Source organism: Mesoplodon densirostris, chromosome 6 (genome assembly GCF_025265405.1).
Source record: "Mesoplodon densirostris isolate mMesDen1 chromosome 6, mMesDen1 primary haplotype, whole genome shotgun sequence".
Classification (NCBI taxonomy): domain Eukaryota; kingdom Metazoa; phylum Chordata; class Mammalia; order Artiodactyla; family Ziphiidae; genus Mesoplodon; species Mesoplodon densirostris.
The window spans coordinates 3,874,359-3,888,425 of record NC_082666.1 but is presented as its reverse complement, the minus strand read 5'-3'; the positions used below and the strand labels follow the sequence as shown (position 1 = coordinate 3,888,425).

Sequence of the window (14,067 nt, the reverse complement as noted above, 5' to 3'; positions counted from 1 at the left end):
GCCTCCCCCCACACCCCCAAATCCAAAGCACACGAAGCAAAACTCTGGAACAGAAAACACAAAGAAACAGCTTTCATTCTCAAAGGGCTCTCTGACTGCGGGCTCTCCACCCTCTAGTTCCTCAAATGAATGAATGAGCGTCTAGGAGTGGCTCTGCAAATAGCTGCCTCTTAAGAATCACCTCTGCTGACTCGAAAGCAACTGTCTTTCACCGTCGATTAAATACCCACGAGCACACCCGGAGCGACGCGCTCGGTCATGCAAATTTCAGCGGAGACACCGAGTCCAGGCGGGTCCTTGATGCCCACAGGCAGCCTCCATTCATCCCCCGCCCCCCCAACCCCTGACTCCTCTCAACAAGCCCGGGGACCAGCCCCACCGCCCGGCCCCGCCCTCCAGCCGAGGGTCTCGCCCCCGCTCTCCACACCCCGCGGGAACCTGTCACCCAACCCAGCGAGGGGCTGGCGACCGGGCCCACCTCACCCCTGCACTCGGCTCCGCGGTGCGGGGCTGCAGCCGTCCCCTCCGTCGCCGAAGAGGGGCGACGTGCCGGCCGGGGCCGCCTCTCCTCCCCAGGGACCCGCCAGCCCGGCCGGGCCCCGCCGGAGATAACGCGTAATTAGAGGGAGGGGAAAGCTCTCCGAACCCCCCTTCCCGGTGTCCCTTCTCCGGCAAGAGAGCCCCTTGCCCCAGCCCCACAGGGCCTCCCAGACTGAGGCCATGGTGCCAGGACTTCCCTGAGAAGCCCCCATGAAAGGGAGGGGGCGACACCCTCATACTCACACACCGTCTCCTCCCCCTCAGCTGTTTACCTCACAGCTCCTCCAGCCTACAGGGCGCCGCCATCTTGGACGTACAGCACCTCCCCCCGTCGTGAAATGTACGAGGCAGCTGCAGCCTCCGCAACGAAAAAGAGTCCCAGCGGGATCTCGCCTCCCACCCCGTCGAACCCGACGACAGATGACCGCGGTCGGCAGCACCTTTGGAAGGAAGGGGCAGTTCTGCTCATTCCTGATGATGCTAACCAGTCGAGAAAGAACCAAGGAGAGTTTGTAAGGTAGGGGGGCGGGGACGGGCGGAAGGATTCCGAAAGGGAGCCGCTGAGAGATCTTGTGACTGCGAAGGAGGCAAAAAGAAGGGCCGGCGCGGCGGGAGGAGCTACGCGATGAGAGAGAGGGGCGGGGCGGCGGGCCGGGCCGGGCCGGGCTGGGCCGGGCAAGAGGCGTAAACAAGTTGGCCCGGCTGGGTGTGGTTGGAGTGCCTCACGCATTCCGGAGGTTCCTTCTCCGCTCGCAGACCCGGGTGCCCCTTCCAGGGTCTCCGTGTGCCCGGCCGCAGAGCTGCGTTCATGTTTCCCGAAGAGCCCGTAGGGCCCCTGTGGGCGAAGGGTCTGCTGTGGAGCCTTGGAGGAGTGGCAGCTCATCTGGGGAAAGAGTAAAGCTGCACCAGGGCAGCCTTCTTTCCTTCGCGGAGTGTTTACAGAAGCCCACCTCTGGGCCTGCGGAGACCCACAGTGGCTTCTACCCTCAGGTTGCTGGCGTTTCAGACCTGGTCGCGACGTCTATGGAAAACCACCCTGATCAGAGCAGGCAGCTTTAAAAGCAGAAGCCCTCAGTTCAGTTCCTGCTCCGCTGCTTCCTAGCAGTGTAAACCTGGGCAAGTCTTGAAGTCCCTTGAGCCTCAGTTTCTTCCTCTGTGAAATGGGCATAATAACAGGAGTGAAGTGAGGATTCAGGGAGAAAAAGTATGGAGAGTGTTTAGCGCAGCGACCCGCGCCGAGTGAATGCTTGAAGGATGATGGTCCTTATCAGAGGCAGGGTATAGTAGACGCTGTGACTGATACCAAACAGCCTGAGAGAGGCCGCAGTTCAGCTGTGGTGTCTGAAAGGCTCTCTGAAAGAGTGAGCATCCCGCCGGGTTTTAAAAGAAAGGTAGGTTTCATGAAATAGGAATGGGAGAGGCGGTTGGGAAGAAGAGAACTAAAAGAAGCAAGCGCCTGCAGGCAATCAGCGCTGGCGGAGTTATGGAAATAACAAGTTTTGTCATGGGAACTAGTTGGGTCACAAGGCAAGGTAGCATATGGCTTAAGGGGCCTGCTGTGTGAGTGGCTATAGCACGGTGGGTGCTGTCAGAATTCCAAGAGGCCCAAGGGGGTCAGCCCGTGGGTTGCCTTTGTGAGAATTACAAAAAAGCACTCCTTCTGGGCCCATATCCCACGTGAGCAGAGCCCGGGCTGTATTTTGGCCTCTACCCACCTACCTGCACCCACACTCCTCCTGGGGACCTTTGAGCCGTGCACATCCTGTATAATCATACCGGCTTATGGGGGAGGTGAGCATTGACCTGGAAATCCCACCCGCCTAACACACCATGGAGGCAGCTGAGGGAAGCCAAGAGGTCGTGATTCAAACAGACAAGAGTGTGAAGGCAGGTTTCTGCCATCGTGCTGACTGGGTGAGCCTTAGTTCCCTCATCTGCAACATACGGGTAATAATAATGCCTACCTCGGGCTTCCCTGGTGGTGCAGTGGTTGAGAGTCCACCTGCCGATGCAAGGGACACGAGTTCGTGCCCCGGTCCGGGAAGATCCCACATGCCGCGGAGCGGCTGGGCCCATGAGCCACGGCCACTGAGCCTGCGCGTCCGGAGCCTGTGCTCCGCAACGGGAGAGGCCACAACAGTGAGAGGCCCGCGTACCGCAAAAAAAAAAGCCTACCTAATGGGGATTTGGGGTGGATTCAATGAGACGTTAAGATGTAACCAGCATAGAACCTAGTTCGATAAATGTTAGTTTTGGTAATTGGTTAACTGCGCTCACAGTCAGCATCCAGTCACCGCCTGGAGTCAGTCCACCCACTGCTGACTTCTGTGTAGTTAGTTAGGGGCGGGGCGGTCTGGGTTCAGGAACAGATTCCTGCCTTCGCATTAGCACCATGGCAGGAACTCAGGCACATTCTGAGACCACCAGTGATTGGGAGAGTTGGGTTAACGGATGGAGTCGGGGGAGGGGCACTGCTCCAGAGCTCCAGCCCAGGACCCGCCCTTCCCTACCCACAATCTTCCTGGGCTCCGTGATCTCATCCTGCTGGAATGCTCTCCTCCATGGAAGGGAGCAATGATACAGGAGTCTCATCAGCTCCTGGACCTCAAGGGGGCCATAACCGCGCTGTTACTGTTTTTACAGTGTCTGGAAGAAGAATGGTAATTGTTCTCTCAGTATGGACCACCAGGGGCTGTGAGAAGAAGCTGGGAGGAAAAGCAGAGGCAGCCCTACCACTGACTCCGTCCCCTCCCCAGGGGCTGCCTTGCTATTTTCTGCTTTTCTGGGGTTGATTTTTGTCATTGGCTAAATAGACGTTAATCAGACCACTACCTTCCACGTACCACCCTGGAGCCTCCCCATGGCAGGGGCTTCCTGACCGGGCTTTCTCCAACTGTCATGTCCAGCCTGTCTGAGTGTGACAGAAAACGGAAGGGGTGAGCCCTTGGAGGCAGGTGGCACCCACTTGATGTGTGTGAGGCATTCATCTGTGCAGCATCTCCCCCTCCCCTTCCTGGGGACAACCACAGCATCACCCTCAGGCCACAGGCACCTGGACCAGGTCTAGCCAATCCAAGATCCTGGGCATCCAGCCAGAGGGGTTGGTACAGTTGGACATGTGACCCATTGGCCAATCAGGGTGCTTCCCTGAGTCTTTATACGTGGATGCTGAAAGAGATGTTGTCTTTCCTCTGGGGTCACTAAACTGGGATGAGAAAGCTGTGACCCTCCCCCTCTCCCTCCCCTACACCAAGTGCTGTGAGGAGTCCAGCCAAAAGATGGAAAAGACACAGAGAAACAGAGACAAAGAGAGACAGAGATGGAAAGAGAAATGTAGGTTGCTACCCCCTCAAACTCCGGAGTCCCTGATGCCAGCCAGCTTCACCCTGGTCCTCCGAGTTCCATGAGGCAAAAACTATTTCCGCTGATGTTAGTTTCAGTTGGGTTTCTGTCCCTCACAAACAAAAGACCTTCCAGATGCAATGAGATTTGAAGGCCTTTGCAAGGACACCACTAGTCAAAAATATGTCCTTTTCAGTGTCATAAGTTCATCCATTTGAGTGGTTTTCTTGCTTCAGCTTTCTGTGTGGCAGCCCCCTGCTTTCAGGGGTCACACATTTACTGGAGGGTGGACTCCAAGCTCCTGGCAGTAGCCCCTGAGACTCTCAGCAGCCCTGGCCTCTCCAGTCCTGTCATTGTCCCCTTGCTGTCTAGCACTGTGTCCGAATGGACACATATGTATATAAATATATGCATATATTTTTAACTTAGTTGAATGGACTATGTCATAAATGGCAATCTGCTTCTTACTGTTTTCCCCACTCAACTTTATGTTTTGAAGCTTCATGTACCTTGCCCTGTATACGTGCAGCCAGTAGCTTCTAACTGCTGACGATTATTCAATGATGTGGATCTACTCTGATCTACTCTCCACTCTCCCAGGGAACGACACCCATAGTGCCACCAGAAACAACACTGTGATAAACTTCACTACTTGTTCCCGTATGCGTCCAGCTGAGAATTTCTTTGGGATACGTAACTAGGACTAAAACTGTGGATCATAGAGTATGCATGGACTTACTCTGTTGTTTTTAGAGAAAAAAAAATTAGCTTTACAGGGGTATAATTGATACACAAAAGATTAATGTTATATCTTGATGACTTTGGACATGGCATGCACCTGTGGTACCATCACCACAGCCAAGGTACTAAACATATCCATCACCTCCAAAATTTTTACACAGACTTACTTTTAAGAAACACCACCCAACTGTTCTCCAGGACAGCTGCCCCAGGCTACAGCCTCACTAGAAGTCTACAAAAATGCCCACATCCCTGCCAACACTCTTAATTGTAAAGTATAATAGGGCTATAGTGACCCATTCTTGTTTTAACGTACCTCTCTCTGTAAATGAGATGGAGCATTTTTTAATATTCTTGTCAGTCTTGTGGTTTTCATCCTCCATAAATGGTCAGTTCTTACCTTTTGACCATTTTTCTCTCAGGAGAGTTACTATCTTCTCCTTGTTGCTTTGCAGGATTGCAACACACAGAAATGTGTGCTTCGTTGACTATAGATATTTCAAGTGTCTTCCCCCATCTGTTATCTTCCTATTAACTATATTGTACTTTGCTGGAAAAGAGACATTAATTTTGATGTAATCAACTCCTTCTCCTTTTTTGACTTATAATTTGGGTTTCTGTGGTTTTGTTCAAGAATGCCTTTTCCAGCCCTTACTCATGAAGGACAGTTGGCATGGCGGCCACAGGTGTGCAGTGCACGAACCAGGCCATCTGGGGAGGAAAGAGAGAGCACGGCTGAGTTGGGATCCTGGCTCTACAACTTGGCAGTGTGCCCTGGGTGAGTAACCAAGCTTCAGTTTCTATACCTGCATGTGGGGATGCCACCAATACCTTAAATACCCAACTCAGGGGGTCACTAGGACAGTCCAGTGAGAGACTCATGTAAATGCTTATCAGAGCGCGTGCCAAAGTGTGGGCACCCATGAATATCGTCATTACTGTTCCCTGATGCATGAGTGTCCTCAGGCTGCTGTGACAAAGTACCACAAACAGCGTGGCTTTCAACAACAGAAGTGTATTCTCTCTAAGTTCTGGAGGCCAAAAATCTGAAATCAAAGGGTCAGCCGGGCGGGTCCCTTCTGGAGTCTGTGATGGGGAATGTTCCACGCCCTCTCCTACCTTCTGGGGGTTGCCAGCCATCTCTGATGTTCTTGGCTTGCAACTGCATCCCTCCACTCTTTGCTTCCATCTGCGCGTGGCCGTCTCTCTCCCTGTGTGTTTTCACATGGCTTAACTTTGGTCACTGGGTTAAAGAGGTGACAGCAAAGAGGCGACACACTTCTCTGTACGTGTCACTGTGTGTCCTCTCCTTTTATAAGAACACCAGTCATGCGGAAGTCCCTGGTGGCTCAGTGGTTAGGACTTGGCGCTTTCACTGTCACGGCCCCAGGGTCAGTCCCTGGTCAGGGAACTAAGATCCCGCAAGCCACGTGGCGCAGCAAAGAAAGAAAAACGCCAGTCATCGGGTTTAGGGCCCACATCAATTCAGTAAGACTTCATCTGAACTGAATTACATCTGCAAAGACCCTATTTCCAAACAAGGTCACATTCTGAGGTTCTCAGTGGGTGTGAATTGGGGGTGGGGGGAACACGAGTCAATCCCCTACACCTGCTTTAAGGTGCATGGAGTCCAGCAGATGAGATGGAAGGGGGACCCACCGCAGTGTGACTCAGAGTCAGGTCCAGCCCAGAGCCACCTTGCCAAGTGGTTGCCCTTGGAACGATGAGGGCAACTTACTGGTGGGGATGAGGTTTGAACTTGGCTTCCAGTTTAATCAGAACTCTGATAAATGGTGTTGAGGCAGGTGGGCTTTTCAGGAGGAAGACCCAGCTTGAACAAAGGCATGGACGTAAGACCACGTAAGGCTCATTGGCTGATAACTTGTCAGATTTAAGATATACATGAAACAGGAGATAAGAAAGGCAAGGCATGGAGGGTCCTGAGCTAAAAAATATAATGAAGACTGATGAACATCTATACACTACCAAATGTAAAACAGACAGCTAGTGGGAAGCAGCTGCATAGCACAGGGAGATCAGCTTTGTGCTCTGTGAACACCTAGAGGGGTGGGATAGGGAGGGTGGGAGAGAGGCGTGAGAGGGAGGAGATATGGGGATATATGTATACGTATAGCTGATTCACTTTGTTACACAGCAGAAACTAACACACCATTGTAAAGCAATTATACTCCAATAAAGATATAAAATAAAGAAAGAAATAAGCCTGAGCTGTATCTGGAGGCAAGGAGGATCCTCTGAAGGTCTGAGAGTTGAGGAGAGAAGAGGCGGAAGTTGTCGGTTGAATATTGACAAAGGCTCAATCTTGACTTTCATGCTTACCAATGTAGCTTTGAAATCCTGGGCTCTCTGTCTCCTCGGCAGGCCGCTTCCTCACCCAAATCCCCGAGCACATCTCTCTACACCCCTTGCAGTATGATGTGTAGGACCACAGTACACAGTGTTCTCCATGCTTAAGAGTTTCCTGGCCATCACGAGACTGTCTGTCCCCTTCCCCAAAGCAGAAACATTCACAACCAGAGGTTTTATTTTAGCTAGGCCTCCCTTGAAGAATATGCAGGGACTATTTGGAAAAGATAAATCTGGATCCCTACTTCACACCCTGTAATCAGAAAAAAACTCCAAAGGGATCAGAGCTCTTAGGTGTCAAAAGTGGAACCATAAAAGTGCTAGAAGAAAACAACACAGGTGAATTTTCTGTAATCAAGAGTGAAAGGGTGGGATAGGGAGAGTGGGAGGGAGGGAGACGCAAGAGGGAAGAGATATGGGGATATATGTATATGTATAACTGATTCACTTTGTTATAAAGCAGAAACTAACACACCATTGTAAAGCAATTATACTCCAATAGAAACGTTAAAAAAAAAAAGAGTGAAGAAAACCTTTCTGAAAATGGCTGAAAAGTCAGAAGCAAAAGAAGAAATGGCTGATGAATCAGACAACCTCCAAAACAAGGTAAAAAACAAAACAAAACAAAACTCCTTTTGTAAGGCAAAAAGAAAACAAGCAAAGACAAAACAAATAAGCTGAGACAAAATATTTGCAACTTATTTCACAAATAAGCCTCCTAATATAGAGAGAATTCCTTAAAGTGTTTTTTTAACTCACTTATTTCATAGAAAAAGAGGACAAAAGACATGAACAGAAAGTTCACAGAAAAAGAGGTGTAATTGATTTCAGACTTCAGGCCTCCAGAACTGAGAAAGAATACACTTCTGCTGCTTAAGCCACCCAGTTGTGGTCGTTTGCTAAAGCAGCCCTCAGAAGCTAATACACTGGCCATAAAAAGGAATTTTTGGAATGTAATGTAAATCATTGAAAAAATCCAAATCCATGAGTTCATAGTGATACTCAAAATTAAGGGGGAAAAAGGAGAGAGAAAATTTTAAAAATCCAATTATGCCAACACCTTACTATGGAAATCAGCAATTAAAAAGAAAAGATGAATCATTTACACCCTGATATTTGGAAGAACTCTGGCTCATCCACAGTTAATGAGGGAAAGCTCTTCTTCACAGAAAAAAAAAAAAAAAACCAGTTAATAAATGTGGAAGGAGTGAGAGAATTAGAAGGATCACCATTTTGCAACCATCAGTGAAACAGTTGATTCAGCAGTGGGGGCTGAACCCATTAGGAGAAGCTGTGGGGAATGGGATGCGTGCATGACGACAAAGTCCTACTCTACAGATTGCTTCTCACCTCACCTTTATGACGGAGAGAGCTGGCTGTCACCTCTTTAACCCAGTGACCAAACGTAGCATCACTAAGGTGGGACACCCTGACTTTAGGTACCGCCAATGCTGTGGAGCACACAGCATAACCTGAGAAATATCCTTGCCTGAGACATCTCGGCTGAACTGCATCAAGCCTTGGCCCCAACGTCCGGTATACGTGGGATGGAGGAACAGGTTAGACGGCACCTCAAGGAAACAATCAGACAAATCCGGAAAGCAGACCCTTCTACCAGACCGGCCTGAGCTCTTTTGAGGGGGTGGGGGTTGGGGGGGAGGAGGGATCAATGTCAAAAGAAAAGGGTAGGGGGCGCTCTTCTATCATAAAGGAGGCTAAAGAAACAGGCAAACGCAATGCTTGAAACTTGGTATGATCCTGATTCTAAAAGAGCCACTCTACGAGAAAATGGGGGGAGATGGCAAAAAAAAGAAAGAAAAAAAAAGTGAGTCTGAACTGAATATGCAATGATACTAGGAAATTATTGACAGTTTTCTTAGGTGTGATAATGACAGTTACATGATGACGTAAGAATGTCTGTTTTTAGGAGATACATGCTCAAGTATTTATGGGTGAAGTGTCATGATGTCTGCAATACATCTTCAGAATGTTTTATCAAAACGAAACACATTTATATGTACAGATATATGCATATAGAGACATAAAGCACAGTTGGCAAATGATAACTATTGTTGAATAACAGGGATATATAGGTGTTCATTAGACATGTTTCACTCGCTTTCTTTTTGGAAATTTTTCATAATAAAAACTTGCAAAAATACATGAAGATCAGAAAATAATAATTGGACCACGCAGCGAAGGGAAGTCTGAGATCCTCATCACGAGATGGTGAGATTCTCCAGGCTTCACTCACTCTCTGCGTCTGTGGAAATGAAGGATTGGGCAGATGGTTTGTTTTTAACTTTGGTAAACTACGCATCACACAAAATTTGCCATCTTAACCATTTTTTTTTTTTTTTTTTTTTTGCTGTTCGCGGGCCTCTCACTGTTGTGGCCCCTCCCATTGCGGAGCACAGCCTCCGGACACACAGGCTCAGCGGCCATGGCTCACAGGCCCAGCCGCTCCGTGGCATGTGGGATCTTCCCGGACCGGGGTACGAACCTGTGTCCCCTGCATCGGCAGGCGGACTCTCAACCACTGCGCCACCAGGGAAGCCCCTATCTTAACCATTTTTAAGTGTACAGTTCAGGGGCATTAAGCACATTCACATTGCTTTGTAGCCATCACCCCCATCCACCTCCAGGACTTTCTCATCTTGCAAAACAGAAACGCCGTGCCTATTAAATAACTCATCCCTCACCCACAGCTTCTAGCAACCACTATTCTACTTTCTGTCTCTGTGATTTTTGACTTCTCCAGATACCTCGTGTAAGTGGAATAAAGTATTATCTTTCTGTGATTGGCTTATTGTACTTAACAGAATGTCTTCAAGGTTCATCTGTGTTGTAGCACGTGTCAGAATTCGCTTCCTTTTTAAGGCTGAATAATATTCCGTTGCACAGATACACTCTATTTTGTTTACTTATTCATTTGTCGATAGACACTGGGTAGCCTCCCCCGCTTGGCTGTCGTGAATACCGCTGCTGGGAAGACGGGCATACAGGTATCTCTTTATTTATTTATTTATTTATTTATTTATTTTTTGCGGTACGTGGGCTTCTCACTGCCGTGGCCCCTCCCGTTGCAGAGCACAGGCTCCGGACGCGCAGGCTCAGCGGCCATGGCTCACGGACCCAGCCACTCCGCGGCATGCGGGATCCTCCCAGACCGGGGCATGAACCCGTGTCCCCTGCATCGGCAGGCGGACTCTCAACCACTGCGCCACCAGGGAAGCCCCACAGGTATCTCTCTGAGTCCCTTCTTTGATGCTTCAGGTGCCTGCCCAGGAGAGGAATGGCTGGATCTGGGTGGGGTGATTTGTAAAGGATTCTTTCCTGCTTTCCAAATGAGCTTATTACAGGTGCCCTTTTAAACTGCAAACCACTCATCTTGCAGAAATGCGTGGACAGACCACCTTTCAAGGATGTACCAACTGTAGTCACAAGACTGCTATGTCCTCACCCTCTCCCCAGCTTCTACATTCTTTTCAGAGAAGGAGACCTCCCTACATGCTCTTGGGTAGATAAGAAACAACTGGGAGAGAAAAATGTTCACCCTTCAGGGGACAATGATAAAATGGTAATTTGAAAACCTCTGAAGGTACAGGCAAAATAAATGTAAATTGAGTGCAAATCCTAGAAGCTGGAAGCGCCCCCTGCAGGTCACTCCTAGTGCTGATCAGCCTTGAGATAGACTGCTGAGATAGATGGGTTTGTCTTTCGAGTTCTCTGCAGAGACGTGTATGTCATCCTGAATGTCTTTCCTCGGCTCTCACTTCTTTATGGGTTCCTTTGAGGCTTTGCTTCCTCGGTCTGGAGGCTGAAGCCATGCCCCAGGCCCAAAGCCCCCTGACCCACGTAGGATGTCGGGGGAGACAGGGCCTCTCCCCGCTCAACAGCCACAGAAAACTCCTCTGATGGCTGAAACTACGCAGGCACCAAGGCCACCACTCCCTGGGGCTACTTGATGGGGCTTGACCGGGGAGGTGAGGACCCACTGGGAGATTTTCACCCTCCTCAGGCTGGCTAATGACCCCCCACACACACACCCACACACGCATAGTGCTTGTTGGGAAGAATACAAACTTGCATCCATGCATCACAAGCTTACTGATCCTGGGATGCCTGGTGCTGGAGAAACCCTGGGGAATAGGAGGTGGGGTCCTTGCCCTGGTGGATCAGGCAGATGCCCCCACTTATCACTGTGTAGACTTGGCTGTGGTGCCAGCTGCACCTGGGGGTTGGTGCTTGGTTTCCCGTCATTTGGTCAATACTTCCAAGTGACAAAATGCTACTTGGGACTAAAAGAGGCGAGGCTTGTGAAGGCCCCGCACCCTCCCTGGCATGGGTGAATGTTCACGAGACTCCCATTCCTTCCTCTGTGCCTGCAGCTTCGCGAGGGCTTCCTGTGAGCATCCAGAGAGCACAAGCGCGGAAGTCACCGGGAGTTTATGGAGCAGGAACCCGATGCCGTGTGTTTCATTCATAACCAGCCTGCCATGTAAATTAGCACAACCCACCTGGTAGGAATCAGGCTGACACACCTTGTTTGCTTGTTTGCCCTCAGCAGCTAAAGCTTCTGGACTATCCCATGAAAGAGAGGGCAGAGTTCCACAGCTGAATATTTCTGATGAGATGTGATAACTTACACATTTAAAGCATTTTAGCATTTATAAAACGTTTTGCATGTATTATCTCATTTGCTACCTACAGCTCCAAGGGAAGCTTTATCTTAGCCCTGTTTTAGAAATGGCAAGTCTGAGGCTCGGGGAGGCTAATGCCTGCCTGTGGTCTGCAGCGGGTGTGTGTCAAGGCCAGGAGCAAGCGCAGGTCTGAGTACAGGCACGATGCACCCATTGCCCCCAAGTGACTCTGGAGAATCTGACATTATCCGCTCTGTTAATTGCCACTGGGGATTTATGTTTTATAAAACATGTATGAGGGATTCCCTGGTGGCGCAGTGGTTGAGAGTGCGCCTGCCAATGCAGGGGACACGGGTTCGTGCCCCAGTCCGGGAAGATCCCACATGCCGCGGAGCGGCTGGGCCCGTGAGCCATGGCTGCTGAGCCTGCGCATCCAGAGCCTGTGCTCCGCAACGGGAGAGGCCACAACAGTGAGAGGCCCGCGTACCGCCGAAAAACAAAAAAACAAAAAACAAAAAAAACACATATATTAATCATCTAGATGGGAGGCAATAAAACACCAGTCTCCATTATGAAGAGCTGTCAAGAAGAGTTAGCCTCTCCAGTCCTCACGAGCCTCCTGCCAGAGGGTTTCATGAAGTCGCTGTGGGGTAGAAAGATCAGATGAGCTACTTGATCATCTGATTATTTCCTAAACCTAGAAACAAGGTCCCAGCTCTCTGTTTGATGCCCCTGCCGGGGATGCTGGGAGGCATCAAGCAGGAACGCTGGCCCTTGAAGGCTCCTCTCTTGTACCCCCTGCTTCCCTGCCTGATTTCTCCAAGCCCCTCTTTCCTGTCGTGCTCCTCTAGGCAAACCAACCATCTTGTGAAGTGGAGGAACCCCAGAACCTCACGCCGTGGTCTTCCACCAGGAAGCTGCCCGTCTCCATCTCGAGATTCATGGAGGCGGGAGGATGGGAGGGTTGAGCTCACAGACCGAGGGAGGTAATGCCTGTCTGGTACCCAAGAGCAAAGGGCCAATAAAGATTTGTTTGAATCGAAAACGTTATACACACATATGTATGTGTGGGGAGAGGGAGACTGGAGAGAAGGCGAGAGGAAGGAAAGGGAGGGGGGAAGAGGCAGGGAGACAGGGAGGGAAGAGGAGAGAGGGAAATTAAAAGGATACACGTCAGGATGGAGGTGCATATTTTATTTTCTTCTTTATACTTGATCATATTTCATTCTTGTAATTTAAGCAGTAATTAGATAGATGGATGATGGATGGATGGATGGATGGATAGATAGATAGATAGATGGAGTTTTCGGGCTGGTTTTTGCTAGAGGAAAAGTAGGCAGGAGCGCCACCGTGTGGCGAATTGCTGCCTCCCGCGGAGCCCGGACGCCTGGGAGGTGGGGTCGGCCCGCAAGGAGTGCCGTCCGCGAGGGGCAGGCAGGGAGGGGCTCCCTCCACCTCAGCTGCCTGCAGCTCCTGGGCTTGGACAGAGCTCCCCAGTCTCCCTGAATGACTGAGTCGCAGCAGGACCGCGATGGGTGCCCTTCCGGTGCCAGGAGACAGAGGAGGATTGGTGGTGGTGGTAGGAGGGTCACCGTTGGGCAGCATGTGGGAGCCCTCGCCCCCAGGGCAAAGACCACCTGGTCCTTCCTCTCGTCCCCAGGACGGGTGGGCTCAGCTCAGCTCCCGCTTGCTGCATTCTGTGGCCATTCTAAGCCAAGGCCATAAATGTACCCAAGGTCACAGAGCTGATGCCAGCTGATGCTGGGACCAGAGGCTGAACCCTGCAGCACACGCAGCACAGCACAGGCCAGCCTTACCGGGGTCAGTCTGTGCCTGTCGTCTGCTGAGACAGGATTCCACAGGGTCCTTCCCCTCAGATAGCTGCTGGTCTTATTAAGAAGCAGCTGAGTGCCCATGACAATGGACAGAGACAAGAATCCAAGGGTTGTCGTGGTGGGCCAAATCCTTTATACTACAGGTGACCCAGAGATTGTGGGAAGTCTGGAAGGCTTCCTGGAGGAGTAGACTGAAGAAAAAGGACATTCCAGGCAGGGGGAACAGGAAGGGCAAAGGCAGGAGTTGGAATTTGGTCTGGTGGGTAAAGAACTCACCTGCCATATCAGTAAACAAAGGATGTTGTGGCCACCAAGCCCTCAGCCACTGCAGCCACCCCCAAGGGTGCACCCCAGGGGATTCAGGATGAAGAAAAACAGGATACTGACCCTAGATAGTTAAGATGCATATCAAAGGAATAATTTCATTAAGCCCAGACTCTTGCATTTTCCCATTCATAGAAAAGCCCTAAATTCATTAACTTGAGATGCCTGGGTTTTTTGTTTGTTTGTTTTGTTTTTTGGCTGTGCTGTGCGGCATGTGGGATCTTATTTCCCCGACCAGGGGTCAAACCCGCGCCCTCTGCAGTGGAAGCGCGGAG

At 50.4% G+C, this 14,067-nt stretch overlaps 2 protein-coding genes across 9 annotated transcripts in view; one reads left to right on the top strand and one right to left on the bottom strand.

Annotated features, from left to right (window-relative positions):
• TSC1 (TSC complex subunit 1) overlaps positions 1-999 on the bottom strand; it is a 40,862-nt gene extending 39,863 nt beyond the window's left edge. The window contains exon 1 of one of the 5 annotated variants that reach the window (XM_060102689.1): positions 813-999. The gene's annotated coding sequence lies outside the window, so the exon portion shown is untranslated. Of the gene's footprint in view, positions 1-483; positions 503-783 lie in introns of those variants that run through there. The other 4 variants (XM_060102693.1, XM_060102690.1, XM_060102691.1 and 1 more) reach the window with 4 other exon arrangements.
• Positions 765-12,646, top strand: LOC132492812 (uncharacterized). 4 transcript variants are annotated; one of them, XM_060102696.1, is made up of 5 exons: positions 765-1,057; positions 5,258-5,401; positions 10,087-10,233; positions 11,382-11,513; positions 12,485-12,646. In XM_060102696.1, the coding sequence occupies exons 1-5, from the start codon at positions 879-881 to the stop codon at positions 12,621-12,623; spliced, it is 741 nt and encodes a 246-aa protein (XP_059958679.1). In that variant the 5' UTR covers positions 765-878; the 3' UTR covers positions 12,624-12,646. The 4 variants fall into 4 exon arrangements, 2 of the variants coding, with proteins under 2 accessions (XP_059958679.1, XP_059958678.1); XM_060102695.1 differs by having other exon boundaries at positions 849-1,057; positions 11,382-11,491; XR_009532873.1 differs by lacking the exons at positions 765-1,057; positions 12,485-12,646 and adding an exon at positions 1,283-1,931 and having other exon boundaries at positions 10,080-10,233; positions 11,382-11,927.
• The last annotated feature ends 1,421 nt before the right edge of the window (positions 12,647-14,067 follow it).